At 41.3% G+C, this 18,516-nt stretch overlaps 1 protein-coding gene across 2 annotated transcripts; it reads left to right on the top strand.

The window, feature by feature from the left end:
* Positions 1-5,478: 5,478 nt before the first annotated feature.
* On the top strand, positions 5,479-15,442 carry tfec (transcription factor EC). 2 transcript variants are annotated; one of them, XM_069709261.1, is made up of 8 exons: positions 5,479-6,673; positions 7,231-7,485; positions 8,255-8,356; positions 10,461-10,581; positions 11,607-11,663; positions 11,788-11,863; positions 12,820-12,967; positions 14,258-15,442. In XM_069709261.1, exons 1-8 carry the CDS (start codon positions 6,614-6,616, stop codon positions 14,783-14,785), a joined length of 1,347 nt encoding a protein of 448 aa, XP_069565362.1. In that variant the 5' UTR covers positions 5,479-6,613; the 3' UTR covers positions 14,786-15,442. The 2 variants fall into 2 exon arrangements, with proteins under 2 accessions (XP_069565362.1, XP_069565363.1); XM_069709262.1 differs by having other exon boundaries at positions 5,480-6,673; positions 10,461-10,506.
* Positions 15,443-18,516: the final 3,074 nt, after the last annotated feature.

Here is an 18,516-nt window from a genome sequence, read left to right as displayed (position 1 = left end):
ATATTGTCCGCTAAAATATGAATTGAAGCCAGCCGAATTTGATCAATGAAGTTATTTCTTTACTAATTCGCCTACACACGACCGAAGAACCTTGACTGGTACGGTTTTTGTTTTTCACCACTAACGGAGCTGTACAAATGAAATTCTTGCTTCAGCTTGAAAAACTACTAGCATTTCGATGATGAAAGTTGAGTGATAATGTAAAAAAAAAAAAAAAAAATCTTTATTTACAATTAAAACTCCATAAGGCAGCTTTACTTGAAGTATGCATTTTAATTATTTTCACAGCACTGCTGAGGTGAATCATTTTCATAAATTCAATATTTCATCAAGGTAACAGCACACGGACACACACGCTCTCACACAGTTTCACGTGTAATCCAGTTAAAATAGCTGTTATATTTAATTCATATGAGAATCATTAAAAGTGCAGTGGTGCTGTGTCCATTATGCATTCCTTTTCTAGCAGGATAAAACAGTCCTCAGATGTGGGAGCTGCACTTTGAAGTGTTGTCTCAGAAGCAGGCCAACTCTTACAGGAAGTCCCTGATGTTTAAAACATGCCATGCGGGGGGACTAACAAAGGTGAGCACTTGTGGCTTGCCCCAAGATGAGCCAAAAATGGCCAGCCAGGAATTTGGGTAGATCTGATAGACTGTACACACAGTGGACATCAAATACATAAAAAGTAGACAAATATACACATGGGTAATGGTTAAGTTGTAAAAGTACAAGAACTAGCAGAGTGAAGCCCTGTGGTGTGTACCAACAGACACATGGACACATGGACACACACAAACACTGTTATACTGATAGATCAGACAAGAAGAGCAGCTGGACATGTGTCATGTTGACCTTCAAATGGCAGTAAAATAATTTTAAGAGAGCAGCGTAAATAATGCTCAACCATCGTTCAACCAGCAGCTGACTGAGACTTACAAAGATTACTGTACATATAGTATGAAGACTTGCATTCTCTGTGTAATGAGATCATTCACTGTGGACACGTGTGGGACAAACTGCTATTTAATAACTGGAGGAGACTTTTTCTTTAAAAACATACTCCTTATCAGTTTGATTTAACTGAATCATTGTGATTCAATTTGTCTTATTACATTCAATTCTCAAGTGAATGTTTATTACAGTCTATCAAAAGATATACAACTTCCTGTTACTGTTTACAATAATCATTAAATAAGCAGTTAATATATAACTGGTTCACAATTTATCAAGACAAGAGACCATCCTAGATTTAACTCTGTGGGCTTGAAATCTGGTTAATTTACATAGACCAGGTAAATGCAGTCAAGAAGGTTGTAGGATGGAAAAACAGCAATATTCTGTGCTAGCCAAGTGACAACCTATCATGACATCATCTACTGGTTTGTAAATTCCTACTTTCAAGTCTCAAGTTTGTCATTTCGGCCATCGCCATCTTAGTTTTTGAAACCAGAAGTGACCATATTTGGACGAGTTGGGGAGGATTGAGGGGTGAGAAGATGAGGGCACAATGCTCTCCCATTTATAGCAAAAACAGCCTGCCAATCAAACCAAACAAATATACCTGTTTAAGGCCCAATGTCTAATTGATTATGAAATTATTTTTAGATGGACCACCAGAACAATGATTAGAAGGAGTGGATGTGACAAATGACACCATAATGACTTCTGTAAAAAAAAAAAAAAAAAAAATGACTGACTTTGAATTTCTTGAGAGAAGTTGAATGGGATTTTATTGAGTCAGAAGTTTTTTTGGAGCCAGCCCCTAGTGGTCCTAAGTAGTATTACACTTTGAGGCACTTCCGCATGGACTTCACCTTTCAGACCGAGAAGCTACCTCCATTTTTATGTACAATCTATGATGCTACAGCAGCAGTAATTCTGAGGTCTTTGCAGGTAAACATGTAAGTACAACTAACAAATAATCGTCAGAGTATTACTGTAGTTTTAAGTTGCCTTTTCATTTCATTGTCAGACCAAATTACTATTAAATACTTTTTTTCCTCCTCTCCCCATGTGCTATCACAGCTCGTTTTTACTTCTCTTACACTTCTTTTTTTTTTTTTTTCTCTTATTCTTCAATGGGTGGCGATAACCTGCCTTAAGTTGGTCCAAAAGTCTGAATGATCCAAAATGGCAAATGAACCGATCCATGGTTCAGTTTGATCTTGACTGAGACTGTCTCTTTTGGTTGAACCAAATTTTAGTGCTATGGTCTGAAGCACCAGTCACACAATGTTCAGACCAAACTGAAAAGTCTGAACCAGACAAGATAGCTGTGAAAGCACCCTTGGTTAATTATTCCAAAGGTCGGACAGGAAGGAGGACGTGCAATTGCCTTTTTCAATTTGGTTGTGTCTACCAATTCTCTGACAACTCATCTGGGGTGGCCTGAATTGGCCTTTGTTGAAGCCTGAGATTTACATTTTTTTCATTTAGCTGACGCTTTTATCCAAAGCGACTTACAACACACTGATGGTACACCATCGGGAGCAATTTTAGGGTTCAGTGTCTTGCTCAAGGAGTATACATGTGCATTTTAGTATATTAGCACACATGCAGAGATTCTGTGTGGTTTCCGAGTTGAAACTGTTACTGTAATTTGGTGGTTAAAATGCCTTCCAAAGGAAGTGAGTGTCATGAAGATAACCTGGGAGAATGTGCTGAGCTGGGCTGGATGTTCAGCAGGCAGGAAAGTGTAGCGATCCACGAGCAGGAACTCACATTCTGTCAACTTATTATGCCTCCACACACACACACACACACACACACACACACACACACACACACACACACACACACACACACACACACACACACACACACACACACACACACACACACACACACACACACACTCTCTCTCTCTCTCTGCAAACCCCCAAACTGCCATCTGTATTTCTGCCTCTGTCAGGCCTTTTCCTGACCAAAAACATCCACACGTACTGACACACACAGGAAATGGCCCGTGCGGCTCCCAAATAAGCTGATGTGTCATGCCTTCCTTTCTGATATTTCTGCAGAATCTCAGAAGGGAGGCTGCAGCACCTCTCTTTTTCTTCCTCTTCTTCTCCCCCTGTCTCGGCGTGAGCCACAGCTGTAGCTGTGACAGTTGTACTTCTTCTGTGAGAATTTGCAGCTCCTGTGGTGGGAGACGCTGCCACTCTGGAGAGTCATGAGCCATTGTTGTGTGGTCAAAGTGATCACCTTGACAGAGATCCAACTTCTGCAGGTAGGGGGGAACGACTTATCTACAGGCCAGGGATATTGTGGCAAGATCACACACAGAAGAAGTCTATGTGTGTGTAAGTATGTGTGCATTTGTTTGTGAGTGTCTGCATGCAAGACAGATTGCCTACACTTAAAAAAAAGAAGAAAAAAAGGCATGCACTTACAAGCAGAATAACTGAATAGCCACCACGGAATGGAACTTTTGTGATCCGTTCGCCATCCCAGTCTTATCTTCCCACACATTTCCCAATCTAGTGTGTGGTTACAGCCATTTACTGGTTAGCAGACTCAGCACAAATACGGCAAGTGTGACCGAGAAGTTTTTTTTTTTTCCACTTTCGGCTTATCTCCGTAGATTCAAGATGGGAAAAGATCATTCAACATTGCTACTCTGCATTCTGTAACTGTGTCAATATGTTGTAAAGCACAGCATTTGCAGAAATGAATACAAACCTCCTACGAGGTTTTGTCCATAATTTGTACAGCTCACTAATGTCACCAGTACCCAGTGTTTCATAAGTTGTTGGATTTTTCTGAAGTGAAAGGAGAACTTGGGCAAGACCGAAACTGAGTTAGGCAAGAGCTTTTCATGTAGAAGAAAAACCTGTTGAGTTTTGTCTGTTACAAAGGCAGTGTGAGTGCAGCACTTCAGTGGGGACTAAAGAAAATACACCTTTTAACTGCGAGGTAAATGACACCACTATTAAATGCATCTCACAAATAGAGGCTGAAGAAAGCATGCTTTGAGGGATCAAACTGGACTCTAACATTTTGCATTGAGTGTGTGTATGCGTGTAATCCTAAACTGTTTATCTTGAAGTAGAGAAAATGATATTCTAATCATAACATAATTATGAATATAAAGTATAATTTATATGGAAGTTGATTTCCCTCGAGGCTGCCAAAGTTGTCACCATTGCTGTGATTTATTTTATGGCTGCAGTTATGTGCATTTGTGCTGTGATTTAACAAAGGAGCATTGGAGTACTTGTTGGATTTAATTAACCTGTTGCTTCATGCTTAAGTACGATTTATGTCAGTAGAAGAGTTTATCGAAGTTTGTCTGAGAAAAAGAGCGAGAAACAGGGTGTGTGTGGCATAAGGACATTGTCTTGGTCTGAAACGTTTATTTTAGTTGTTTCAACATCTCTAATGAGAAAAATAACGACAACCATATTTCTTTTAGCTGCACACAGGGAGTACAAATGCAAACTGGAGTTATGCATCATACGTTATGTTATTTTGTTATTTCAATATGATCAAACTGAGATAAAAAAAAAAAAGTGAACAAGTCTTTGAAAATATTTTTTGCATAAAGCATTGTCCATAAAATAATAATAATAAAAAAGTTGAAAATCCCTTCAACTTTCTTAGTCTAATATAGGTTTGCATGTCAGGAATAACCGTTCAGATGTGTGTAAATAGAAAGTGAACCTGTGACCTCTTCTCTGCCAGTAAACTCGAACACTGCCTCAATTGTTGCAGCAGGTGCTGGTAGCCATGTTGGAAAAAAATAAAACCTGAAGTGACTGAGACATCCGAATAGCCACAACAGTCCCAAACTTCAGCCTTGATTGATTAGATTCTTATCTCATTCCTGTCCCATGTGTATGGCGGGCACTGATAATTTTCAGCATGTCCACTTCACACATGCACAGGCCTGCCATTGTCGAGGCTGGCCTTGGTGACTGAAGCACCATTACCTCTCAAATCTAATCAGATTCCCTTAAGTGGATAACAAGCGTGTCTCCGGCATTTACAGTAGTGAGAACGCTGAAGTGAAACCAGGACAATCCGCTGTCACACAAAGCAAATGTGGTGTGGAGCAGTTCAGGCATCCCTCTGCTATCCGTGGTGGAAAAAAAATGTTGATTGGTGAACAACTGGCATCTTGTTTGGCCTGGAGAAGTCAGATAAGAGCTCTCAGTCACGACTGACAAGTTGAGTATTGTGATGAGCCTGTTCGTAGTTAGGTGGAAGAGTGGTGAATAAGGACAGCTAGTCTCGCTGACAGGGGGAATTCAATGGCGAGTTTTAGCATAAAGGCCAATGGCAAAGCCCCTGTGGTTTAGCAGTAGATATTTTGTATATAAAAAGTAATGTTGCTACTAGCAGTCAGAAAATATAATGAACTACAGAGACTTTTGAACTAAGAAATGACATGTTATTCATAAAAATGCAAAGTTTAAATCATAAGAAATGAGTTCACTTAGCCTTACTTGGTCTGGGAGCTAGTGGTGGTACTTTTGCCTTGTATTTTTTCAGCATTTTAGCTAAACAATATATCATCTCATAACTGCTACAAGCTGCAGTAGAAACTGTTTATCAAATGTCTTCCTTTACATGCTTTCATTATCTATAAAAAAAAAAATATCACCTGTCACCTGTTTTTAAGGCCATAGCTCTAAATGTATCACCCTGATTATGAGAACAGAGGAAATGAAACCTATATATTTTTAATATCATGTTTTCTCTTCCACAATTAGTTGAACCACAGGCAACTGTATCTGATAGCAGCAGTTGTTGCTTGTCACAGTTTCTCCTGGCTACAATTGATTAGCTGTGCTCAGTCATGGAAAAAAAAGTTCATAAGAGGCGGTAGCAGACGCTACATTAACCAGTGAATAGAGTACATCTGAGGAGAAGCAGAACAAACTACTGGCAACTGACAAGATTCAAAATTCACAGCTGACAAAATAAACATTCCCCAAAATACTCTGCAGGCCTTAAACTACTAAATCAAGTTACAACACTGAACTTCTTTGTTACTTTGAGCCAGCCAAGTAAGAGAATTAGGTGAGACATGTGTGCTGAAAATAGCCCTCAAGTTACACTAAAGAATGCCTCAAAATAGCTTTATTACAGTTATTGTACAGAAAACTAATAATGCTAAACTATCTGTATTGAAAGCAGTCAATGAATGAAAAGACTTGGTTCAAAATGGCATTAGAGGAGTTATTTAAAACCCGCATTAGAAAACAAGGGTCAATTGTGCTGCCACAACCCCTGAAGCAGGCAGCAGAGGACTTTGGGAGGTGACCGCTGATTGGTTGGCCAGACAGAAAAGGGCAGTCCCAGTGCATTAGTGATAGACGCTAAAGGCAGACATCCTGCAGTGATCAAACCCTGGGTGATCTGACAGTCCAGTGTTTGAAGTGATTATCATGCTATGCAACATAAAGGCTAACGCCCACCTTTGGGCCTAATTAGTTCACTTAGGGCCCTTTATAAGACACATAGGGGACTAAGAGGGACAGACACTCAGTGAGACATCAGCAGATCAACAGGATAGCAGCAGAAGCAGCAGCAGACCTGGATCCGAAAAGTTGACCTGCTGCCACACCAGAGTAAACCAATCCGAAGATTATCAGCTTTTCTGAGAATGCCACACTTAAGTGACTGCAGTTACTACACAATGCGGGATGCAACCAGAGCTTCAAATGTAAGAATATCAAAACTTACAAAAATTCTGAATTACTTGTTAAAGATTTTTTTTTAAGTATTTGAAAAATGTTACATATTTTTCTGATTGCTGTAGTGTTATGTCGGATTAATAGTGTTAGATTGTAGTCATCCAAAATTCTGTATTTTGTTTGTCTAGTTCAGTTCAGGTTAGAAAATCTTTAAACTAAAACATATTTTTAGTCTGAAACCCGGACTAAATGACACTTTACTTGAGAAAGGACCGTGAGAATGAGTCCTTATTCATATTCTACATGTGACTCACTTTGATATGACTCCGAACTTACTTTGTACAAAATACATTACTGTTGTAAGCCTGTCAATTTTCTGTGCATGAGTAACTATAATGGGAAAACATTTCTGTGTTGAATGAGAATTTTTGTGTGAAACCCAACAGCTGCTTCAAACAACCTCAGTGCACGTATTACTATAGTCAGCGCTGTGTCAGCGGTATGGGAAACAATCTCCCACCTCCTGAACTGATTTTCTCTTCAGTCAACTACTTCAAACTTAAGTATGATTTGGTTTTGGCTACAGGTACAGAGCCACCTGGAGAACTCCAAGTTCCACCTTCATCAGAGCCAGAATCAGCCGGTGAAACAGTACCTGACGCTGGGCTCTAAACTGGCCTCCTCGGCCGGATCGGGCCACACCGTGCCACATCCACACACCCCCGGCCAGCCGCTGGCCACCGTGCCGATCATGAGGAATGGACACATGCCATCTGTCAGCGACAGCAGCAACCCCAACAGCCCTGTCACCCTGCTCACTATGGCCAGTCACGACAGCGAGGTGAGTGGACTCATGGAAAAAGAAAGAATAATATGAATCATGAATATATGGAACTGAAATTGAGAGAACTCAAAACCATACCAAGTGATGCCGGGAAAGGAGAGAAATAGCAACAAAAAATTTTAACCACAAGCTGGATCACACAATGTCATCGTTTTCATCGATTTCTCAACATCAATGAAACATTTTCCTGTCAACTCTCCATATTCCTATCAAAAATATGTTCCTGTGTTAATTTTCTATAGACACTTGTAAGAGATTTTCTGTAGTCCCTCTAAATCCTTTCAAATTAAGAGTGATAAATCAAGACTGATACTTTGTTGGGATGGCTTGTTAACATACAGTACACTTCAGAAGCATCAATGACTCTGAGTAAATATAAATCTGGATTGAGTTTGAATGTGAATGCAGAGAGTATCTCCAACTAATCATCTAAACAAAGTGATGCCATTATTGATTTCCTCCTTTCTCTGATGTGATCATCAATAACTTCAGACATGCAGTCTCTGATAAGAACCTTTTCAAAAGAGAAAACTAGTTTGGTAACAGATGCAGGTTTTTCCCGCCAACACTGCTAACAAACCTCAGAACACGGCGGCGAAGAGCTCGTCGTGCCAACGGATTAGTCTCTCGACAGTTCCTCCCCTCTTCTTTGTGTCTAATTTGGGTTTGAATGTTGAGATTTCAAAAGACTCGGACGGTATTGAAATCCTGGTGCCAACATCATCCGTCTGTCCATGAGTACACTGACACTACTGTTTTCTTTTAGTTTCCAATGGATGAAGTTATTGACGATCTAATTAGTCTTGAATCCGGTTTCAATGATGGAGGCTTGGATTGCATGGAGCCTAACATCATAATGCAAAACAATGTAAGTATGAATCACATTAACTCTCACTCTAACAGCCACATGCTAACTATAATTTAAATGCAACAGTGCATCTAAAGTTTGCATGTCTTTTGTATTGATTTCTGCATCAGCTCCTCTGTTTCCTAACCTATGCTTGGTTTTATGTCAAGTTCCTCAACTAATGACTTCTCTCTTTTAAAGTTGAAAGGGAACTTGAAAGTGAGGTTCCTCCACCCAAACATTTAGGGGCAGGCTTGACTAGCTTGGGAAAAGGGGGACCTGACTTAGTTTGAGGTCAGCTTAAGTCTAGAGATGAGTCAAAGTTCACTTAGGCTTAGCAACATATGTCACATTACTAAAGACGTTTAACAAAGCAGATTAAGTTTAAAAAAAAAAGAAAAAAAAAAGGAGAAAGAGTAGGCTGCAGACAGGCACAAATATTTGATGACATTTGCTAAATTTTTTGTAGTTGTACATACCTAAGTACATTCTCAGACAGAAAACGAACACACAAGCACCGCCAGAAAGGACTACGAAAGCTGTGAGCGAATATCTGGGACAGGGGATCTGTCTGGAGAAAGACTAATAGCTACTCCTGAAATAAAAAATGACTTTGTGTGATGGGAACACTAGGAATCTGGCCTAACTCCATAAATACAGAGAAAGAGACACCGGCAGGCAAACAGTCATACACACAGATAAAGTGACACAGAGTAAAACACAACAGATACTGTGACTGAGATGGAATGAGAGGGGGAGGGAAAGATAAGGGGGAGTGGGAGAGGGGGAGGGAGGGGGGTGAGAGAGAGTCAGAAATGCAGTCAGAAGCGCAACATAGGAGCGGAGAGTGAGAGTTTTTTTTTTTTTTTTAGTTGGAGAGAGTTACTGAGCCATTGGATTGGGCTAATGCATAACACTCCCAATGGGCTTGTTCAGAAATGATACCACGCTTAAATGGATCAATTCATCCTAATTAGTCATACAGTACGATGCATCACATCGTTTCGCCGTGTCAACACATTCGGGGAACAGGGGCGGGAGAGGGATTGAAGTGATTACAATAGTAGTAGTAGGGGAATTATTACAATCTTTCATTTTGATATGCACGTTTGTCTCCTCCTCCTCTTTTTTCCCCATCTTGGTGAGATAAGTGAGGAAAAACATGGACACGCGTAGTGCAGAGATGTAAAATCTCTGCGTTTTTTTTCTGTCTTACCTCTTCTCCTCATTTCTCTCTGCTCTCTATTCCATCCCTTCTCTTGCCTTGACATGCAGCCCTCTCACATTCACCAGCCTAGCGGTTGCATTTGACACACGTCATGGATAAAATTGGCTGTGTGCATCTTGGTATCCACGATGGCTTCTGTACCGCCCCCCCCCCACATAAATGCACAAATGCGAATTAGACACACATGTGTATCAGCACGCCATATCTTGACACCGTGAAAAGGCATTATTATTGCATAAGTGATGCATGCTTTCCCAGACAAGAACAGTCCCATAGGAAAACAGTTTTGCCTCTGTTCAAGCAGTTGACCTAGCTAGCCTTTTCATCTAATGGGATGCTATTTTCAACACAGAGCGCATCAGTGTTGGGAGAACTTTCAGCTGGAGGGGGTTTTGAAAAGGGTGCTGTTAGCAGATCAAGGCACCATGTTTGGTCCCCCCCACCTCCCCCCCTGACAGCAGCAAGCCTGGGTTGCAGGGTCAGGGGTAAAGTTTATCTGACCAGTTTACAGTTAGGTTACATTCTTGGTAAGTTGTTTTGACTCTTTGTCATGCAAGCGATCTGAACATGGCAACAGTACACGACCACAGCACAGGGTTTGCCGTGTCCTGTTGTGTGAACGCGTGGGACTACAGCTCCCTGACGGGGGGGGGGTCCAGAGCTAGAGGCCTGGGGGTTGACAAGCTTCTCTGCAAGGCACTGATCACTCCACTCGCCTCATGTCAGTTTTGTCAAACGCTAAACAAAGCCACACAGCAGCTAAAAACAACTGTTTGTTTGTTGCTTTTGTACAAGTGTGAAAGTCTTGAGTCTTTATGTGTAAAATGTAAATGTGCTTCCCCTTTGACTGACAATTCCTCCCCTCTCTTTCACCCTCTCCTTCTCTCTCCTTCCCAGGTATCCCTCAGTAGCAGCATGCTGGACGTCTATGGGGGTGAACAAGGTATGAACACCCCAAATGGTGGAATGAGTCCCATATCTAACCCCACAAAGCTCACTGTAAAAAGGGAATACACAGGTATGAACTCATACCATAGTATTGACCAAACAACTAACCAATTAAAGAGTTTATGTAAAAGTTAGAAATCACACAAGGTGCTCTTTGTTAGAAGGTGCTATTTGGGGGTTTCTTGAAGCTCTGTAAGAAGAACAGAGTGTACCTGTGTTAGTTAAAAAAAGGAAACATGCTGGCAAACATTTTTTTTTGGTGCTAAAATCAAGTCCCCTTACGTGTCAGACAAACAAAGTGAATGCTTATTTGTGTCCAGTCTTTGAGAAACAATGCCCTGCCTGTCACTGATTTTGTTAATAGGTCGTAAAAATGTGAAGACATTTTATCGCAGTGCAAAAAAAAGAAGAACAAATAATAAACAGAGGGCCCTTTAAGACATTTCTTATTAATACCACGCATCAAGCAAAAATCCCTAATTGATTTAGGAAATAGAAAAGATGCCTGAAGAATCCTTCACTCTCAATGGGAAAATACGTAAATTGCCATCTGTTTCATTTGAGTGGGGGCGGAGAGGACAATGGACTGTTACACAGAGTTGAAATTGTCTTGATTGAATCAACACAGACAAATTGAGAAATCCAATCTCGGGTCCCTAATTGTGTAATTTGGAGGAACGTGAATACAAATATGGATGCAGTGGCATTTTTGTCCCTCACCAAGACAGATTAGTGAATTTGCTAAACTGTCTTTATCACAGAATAAGTAGTTGAAAAGTGGCCACTGTTTTTATTTTTTTAATTTTTTTTTTTTACAATGATCTTCAGACATGCTGGAGGGGATAAACTGATCTCAGTGTGTGTGTGTGTGTGTGCGTGTGTGTGTAAGGAGGTCAAACTTGTGTCTGCGGTGTCGGATAATGCACTGAAATGTCACAGTCTGACCCCAGAGGCCTGAACTCCTTCAAAACAACTGATTGTGCGTCCCCCTGACTGGACCTTCTGTGCCTTTTGGTGTTCGTTGTCTTTCAGTTTCTAAATTAGTGTGCACTGCTAATCCATTCGTTCCCCTCTGTGATTTATTTTTTTTGACAGAACATGACACAAGGGTGATGGCCAAAGAGAGGCAGAAAAAGGACAACCATAATTTGAGTGAGTGCCTCCCGCTGCCTTTTAACTCCCTCATAGTTTATCGTCTGACGATGAGTTATGGCTGGCCTTTGGCACAGCATCTGACAATGCTCTAATCATCTCTTTGGTCTTTTCTCTTGCTCAGTTGAAAGAAGACGAAGATACAACATTAACTACAGGATTAAGGAGCTGGGGACACTCATACCAAAGTCAAATGACCCGTAAGTTGCAAAATCCTAAATATATTTACTGAAACAATGCCCCGACTCCAATTCACTATGTCACTGACACAAGAGTGAGAACTTGTGTGGTGAAGAAGCGCATTAAATTCCCTGCACAAAGACACTCTAAATGTTGCTCATTGAATTCAAATGAGTACTCAAGCACATTTCAGTCATATTTCAAGGGTGCACTTGAACCTCCATTGTAGTCGGCGCTCTAAGAGCTGTACATCGCCTCGCTGGGTCCCCAGCAGTTCAGCTCAAAGCACGAATGATGAGGAAAGGGTCAAATGCAAAGAAGTAGGCCACGCCATTTGAATCAAAGTTTGAAGCACAATTGGAACACAGAGATGGAGCCTGGAAGTGAATTGAAATCCACCGGCCATCTCTCGCAGTTGAACTTTGCTTCAAATTTTAAATGGAAGGTTGGCGTTGTCGTCGTACCATTAACACGGGATAAAAGAGATTATTAGCGCTGATCACACCAACGTCTCACTCGTGTGAAAAAGGACAATTTTACTACAGCTGCGCTGTCCTTCTTTTTTTTCTTTAAAAAAAAAAAGTAATAATATCTTCAAAAGAATGACTTGCACTCTAGCACCTTAAGTCCAATGCTCCATTTTTCTCCTTTCCTTCCTACTTAGCTCATTTTCCCCACACCTATTTTTACTTGAGGATTAATTTTACCGAACAAGGAGGTACAAGAATGGACTTTCCATATAGCTTCTTAACTATTCTATTAAAATTCCCATTCTGTGTCCCCATGTAATGTCCAAGGATGAATAATTGCCCCATGTAAATCACCATTTCTTATTCATATCATAAAAAGGAGAGAGAAAAACCTCTGTTAAAACTTTTCCCCTTGTTTTTTTTTTTTTTAAGGCGAAGGATATTCTGCCGACATCAGGGGCTTCTGTGTAAAAGGTTATCTTTTAAAAAAAAATTCTTTTCTGCAGTGACATGCGGTGGAACAAAGGAACCATCCTGAAAGCCTCGGTGGAGTACATAAAGTGGCTGCAGAAGGAGCAGCAACACGCTCGGGAGCTGGAGAGCCGTCAGAAGAAGCTCGAGCAAGCAAACAGGAGGCTGCTGCTGAGGATCCAGGTACTAAAATCTAACAGTCTGAATGTGCTTAGTGAGTTTTTGTGGTATATAGACACAGTGGTAAAACTCAGGGTTTAATTGATCCCTAACAGAGAGGAAGAAATGAACAGGTGAAGTAGAGCTAATCAGAAATGTCATAGTCTTAACACTGAAAGTAAAAAAAATAAAATAAATAAAAGTTAATTTTTTCCACTGGATTTAGGGGAGAAGATTCAGTGTTAGTTGCACAATCTTAAACTTGATGACTTCACATGTCAGTCTAAGACAAAGCCAGTTTTCCACAAAATAAATCTGAACTTACTCCTAATACAAAGTGTAGGCCAATCAGCCTGCTAATGTGTTGACATTAAGACTCACTCAGTCCCAGTTCACTGTCGAATTATGTCTTTTCTCACATTAGTAGGCTGTTTCTGTTTCATTATGCCAGAAGTCAGTTCATCTCACTCTGCCAACCCCACCTGCATCATCCCAAGGCACTTCACACTCATTTCCACCTTCAAAACTTTACGACCCCACAACGTTAAGTTGTGGACCTCAGCTAGACCCCCCAACCCTCCACCCCAGCACACACACACACACACACACACACACACACACACACACACACACACACACACACACACACACACACACACACAACCCCCTTACCACACCACCACTGTTGTTTACAAGAGGTCCTTCCATCCCGTACTCTAATCTCAAATATAGGTCAGTGCTAATTACCTGAAGAATAAAGACAAAGACTTTGGATCCTTCGGAGGGAACAAAGCAGGTCGGGAGTAGGTTAAAAAAAAAAAACACTAATAAAAGAGATGCTAAACGACAAATGTGTGCAAAGAGGGCTGCACATACACTCACACACGCAAACAAGAAACCAGTTTTATCTGAATTTATCAGAATGACGGGAAGAACACAAAATCTGTAATCACCTTAGAGGATGACAAAACTATTCAGGAAACAATGAACAGCACTGATGAGAAAAGGACAGCTAACAGAGGTCAAACAGGGCTTTGTGATGACACTGATAGCTGATAAGTGTTGATTATATGTCCTATGACAAGACAGTGTGGGAGAAGATGGTGTGGAAACACCTAAACTCCCCAACCTAACCTCAGTATGTGGAAGAAGTGTGGTGGTGATTGTCTCAGTGTCACTCCCTGCCAAATCATCAAAGCTGAACTGCTGGCATTCACACATTTTTGCATGTTTAGTCAGATCTGAAATGTGTGTGGACAGAATTTTCCTCAGAAATAATCTTTAACTTGTGGTTTCTTTGGCTTTGTTTTCCAGGAACTTGAGATCCAGGCCCGAGCACATGGACTCCCAAACATGGCTACAGCTTTGGGCACCGTTGAACTCTCCTCCCACCTCCTCAAACAACAACAACAACAACAACAACAACAACAGCAGCAGCAGCAGCAACAGCAGCAGCAACAACAGACGCAGCAGCAGCAGCCATCACCTTCACAGGCCCAGCAGCCGCAGCAGCCGCCCCTCTACCAGGAGGACCCCAACGGCGACTACCTCCAGAGGATAGCCGTGGTGACCGGCGTGCCGTCCATCGCCACCATCAGCAGGCCACAGGACCACATCGCCGGCGCCGACGTCTGCACCACCTTCTCCGACCCGCTGTCCCATTTCACAGACTTCTTCACCGCCACGCTTAAAGAGGAGCACCAGCTGGATGAGATTCTGATGGATGACCCGCTGTCGCCGTTTGGCACCGATCCGCTCCTCTCAGCCGGCTCCCCTGGAGCTGCATCCAAGGACAGCAGCCGCAGGAGCAGCTTCAGCTCCGCCGAGGGTGACGACCTATAAGGGTGCCCTCTTCAGAAACTTGTTATCACCTTGTGACAACAGCAGCTCCAATCCTCCAGTGGTAAAGGGCATACACAGAGCCTTTAAAAGACTGACTGATGGCTCTGTGCGTACATTTATGACCACTACCAGGGTCACAGCTGACACACCAGACGGTACAACCTGTGTATAAAGTGTGTAGGTCTAGTTGATAAGGTGGGTGTTGGAGCTCGACTTTCCCGACAACTCAGTTGGACCAGAAATATCCTCTGGACCACCTGCTCGTTTCAACTTTACAACAGACAATTATATTTCTCTGCCTCCCAGACAGAGCAGAAACAGACTTGTAAGAAAAAGGGAGACATTTATCCGTACATATTGTAAATGACTATGCCCACTGTCCTTTTTTAAAAAAATGTTTTTTTTATTAGTAAACACTGTGTTGTCTATACACTGTAACATACTGTATGAAAGTAAAAACATGCCAAAACTGTCTTTAAAAAAAGAAAAGAAAATACTCCTACTTTACAAAAGGATTGTAACAGACAGTTGCATTGTATGATGTGCCTTATTTGAACTCTTCACTACTCACTTCAATGCCTAACATGTCCTTGGTCTTGTCTGTTCTTTTACATGTTTGTGTTTAATAAGAGTTTGTGTATTTATATTATGTGTTAATCCATGTATTCATAAAAAAAGATATATATTATTATCTAACACGTTTTTGTTTGATGTATTTCTTGTTGTTACCTCACAGAATACTTAAGAGCTGCATTCACACTTCCTCATAAAATACAGCAGCTTAACTTAACCATCAATCCTATTTCTGATATATTGATGTAGCCACTATATGTTTGAAAAGTACTTATCATTTTGTTTAGTTGTTGGGTAAAAATCATCCGCATGTCGCATCCAAATGACACATCTCTGGCTTCTACTTCTCCCTGCACAAAGCCCAACAAATCAGCTGCATGAAGGTAGAAACTTGATACAAAGTGACCGGTTGTGAATGGAGTGAAAGGCCGATCTCCCTCGATGACAACGGGGCGATAAGACGAGCGAGCAAAGCCTGAAAAGTTTCATGGCGGAAGGTGAAGAGCTGGCGTACAAGGTGGCTGATTGGCAATGAGTGTCAGAAAGGAAGAGAGAGCAGGGAAATTGGATAATAAAGAGAAGTAGGGGAGGAGTAATAATTCTGATGAGCCTACTATGAGCTGATGAGCCCTTGAGGATGAGTAATGCTGAGGGATAAAGAGTAGTTATGAGAGCTGTTAGTTTAGAGCTGAGAAAGTTTCCATTGAGGTAAGCAAGATGAGAGGTGTCCTTTCATTCTGCAGCCATGTGATCTTAGATGATTTAAAAGTTAGTTTGAAAGTTTGTTTGTGACGTAATGAAAAAAATATCAATATGATCACAAATCTAGAAAAATCAAACATCAACATGTAGTTTCTAATCCCGAGGTCATGCATTAATAATACAACAAACAGACCAGTCTAAAAAACAACACGCCAAATCTTCCCAAAAGGATTTCTCATCAAAGCCTTTTTGAATTAATGTTTTAGAGCGTTATTAGTGTGTTTCTCTGCACTGAAATCGAAATGTTCCTCACTTGCATCTCCTCTTTAGCCGCAAATAAGACTGAACCAATCAATCATTATGCAGCGCAGCCACTCCATCTACAAAGCAGTGAGTGATGTTTATGGGTAATTGGCCAAAGCAGTTATGGAAGGTAAATATAGATTTTCATTAGGCAAAAAAAAAAAAGAAAAAAGAAAAGTATCTAAGAAAGCATGAGTGAAATTAAATGTCCAAAGGCTCAATTTACAGTTAGATTTTTATCATTTTCTTTTCTTTCTCCTTAACCTTTTTTTTTTGTAAACTGGGGAAAATACACAAATCCAATTAGTGTTGCACAGGAATGAATGAAAACCAAAGTGTAGAGTCGTGCAAAGAGGTACTGTAATAAAAGTATTGGGAGAATACAAAGAATAAAAAAAAAAAATTAAGCTCATTCACATTCGCTCTTTAGAGGCTGGCCTAAGAGGCAAAGCCCATGACACACTGATGGAAAGTCAGATTAAACTTCCTGAGTAATTCATTTTCTCCATATCAAAAGATATCTTGGGCAAAGTTCAAGGCCCGGTATGCACAGGCTTCAAAAAGAAATGTGGTCGGATGAGGCAACAGTGACATCAGAACAAGTGACTTTTTATTTGGAATATCACAGTTCATCAACTCAAAAGGTTTGGAAACGCACGAGAACTGATGTGTCTGCCCTGGATTGAGAAAACACGCATGCATGTATGTTAGAGACATTAGCTGCCTGTGTTAAGAGGAAATCATAAATTTGAACATGCAAAAACAAAATTGGGAAAATTTGTAATCATACAAACGTCCGCGTGTCTTTATCACTTTGCTCTTTACCTGACCTCCTTTGTAAGAAACAGATGGGATTCCAGCTTCTTACAATATCTGGCAAAACCTTTCTCTGCCGAGTGAAATAATCTTTCCACTCCTTTTTGTATTATTGTGCGGGAACATGCTCTCCCTCAATGAATTACCTCACTCCCAGGATTTTAAGAAAAAGGCTGCTGCTGTATCAGATTTTCTACAGCAGGTGGCAGCAATGGCCTGTGTTTCATCATCACTCTGTGCAGTAATGAAAAGAAACCCAATGCAGGACTGTGGTACAACAGAGAACGTTTGCGGGGAATTATTTGAGAAATCCAATAAAGTCAGATGTATTTAGTGTATAACAACGGTTGGTAAACAGTAGTTTCACATATGGAACTGTGCTTCGGTAGTATATGTGAAAGTCCATGGTACTCCCTATACTTCCCAGTATAAACTGACAAATCTAAAGAAGGCAAGTGATGTCGTGAACCTCACAGCAAAGTCGTTCTGTCACCAAAACAACGTTGTCAGACCTCCTGCCACCCTCCAACACTGACACCACCACTGAGCATGGAGAAGCTGTCACCTGTGCAGATGCCACAGCTGCCAGCGTGCTACAATGCACTCACCTGTCGAGCCTGCCATTGGCAACTCTTAATCACCTCCCGCTGAGGTGACTCACTTTGGAGCATGGCAAAAACACACACACACACACACACACACACACACACACACACACACACACACACACACACACACACACACACGCACACACACACACACGCGCGCGCACACACACACGCACGCACACACACACGCACTCTCGCAGGGCCGCGCACACTCACGCACACAAACAAACCTAATCAAATGTGCTTGTGTGCAAAACACAAATGTGCACACGCCAGCACAAACACACTAGCACACAACACAGGTGTGTATCTCGCTGCACTTCGTTGCCACACGTAGGAGGAAGAGAAGGAGGTGAGAGAAAAAAATAACCACCTAAAAGCCCTCATCAGGATCTGGACTGTGACAAGAGTTGTGCACAAATTAGGTGAAATTTGAGTGGGAATAACAATATGACAGCCGGCAGTGAGGCACCAAACATCAAGTGTCATATCTATTTTCAGCCATGACTCAGAGCTGGGTGACAAACAACACCATGCTGCTTCTCAATCAGTCAGCCCATCGACTGGAAATGTGGCAAACTAGGGCCCCGGATGAGTTTTTCCCTTCAGGAAAAATAGGAACTGATCTGAGGCGGAGGTCAAAGTTAAAGGTAAAATTATAAAACGTAGCTGAAGTCTGAGCTTCACATTTAATTGTAAGGAGCTCATGCCATCGACATTGTCCCCACA

This window comes from Brachyistius frenatus, unplaced genomic scaffold (genome assembly GCF_029030835.1).
Source record: "Brachyistius frenatus isolate BFR_SWC_R1_liver_20210118 unplaced genomic scaffold, ASM2903083v1 Contig_81, whole genome shotgun sequence".
Classification (NCBI taxonomy): domain Eukaryota; kingdom Metazoa; phylum Chordata; class Actinopteri; family Embiotocidae; genus Brachyistius; species Brachyistius frenatus.
Note: the sequence above shows the minus strand (reverse complement) of the source record. Positions and strands in the feature narration are given on the sequence as shown.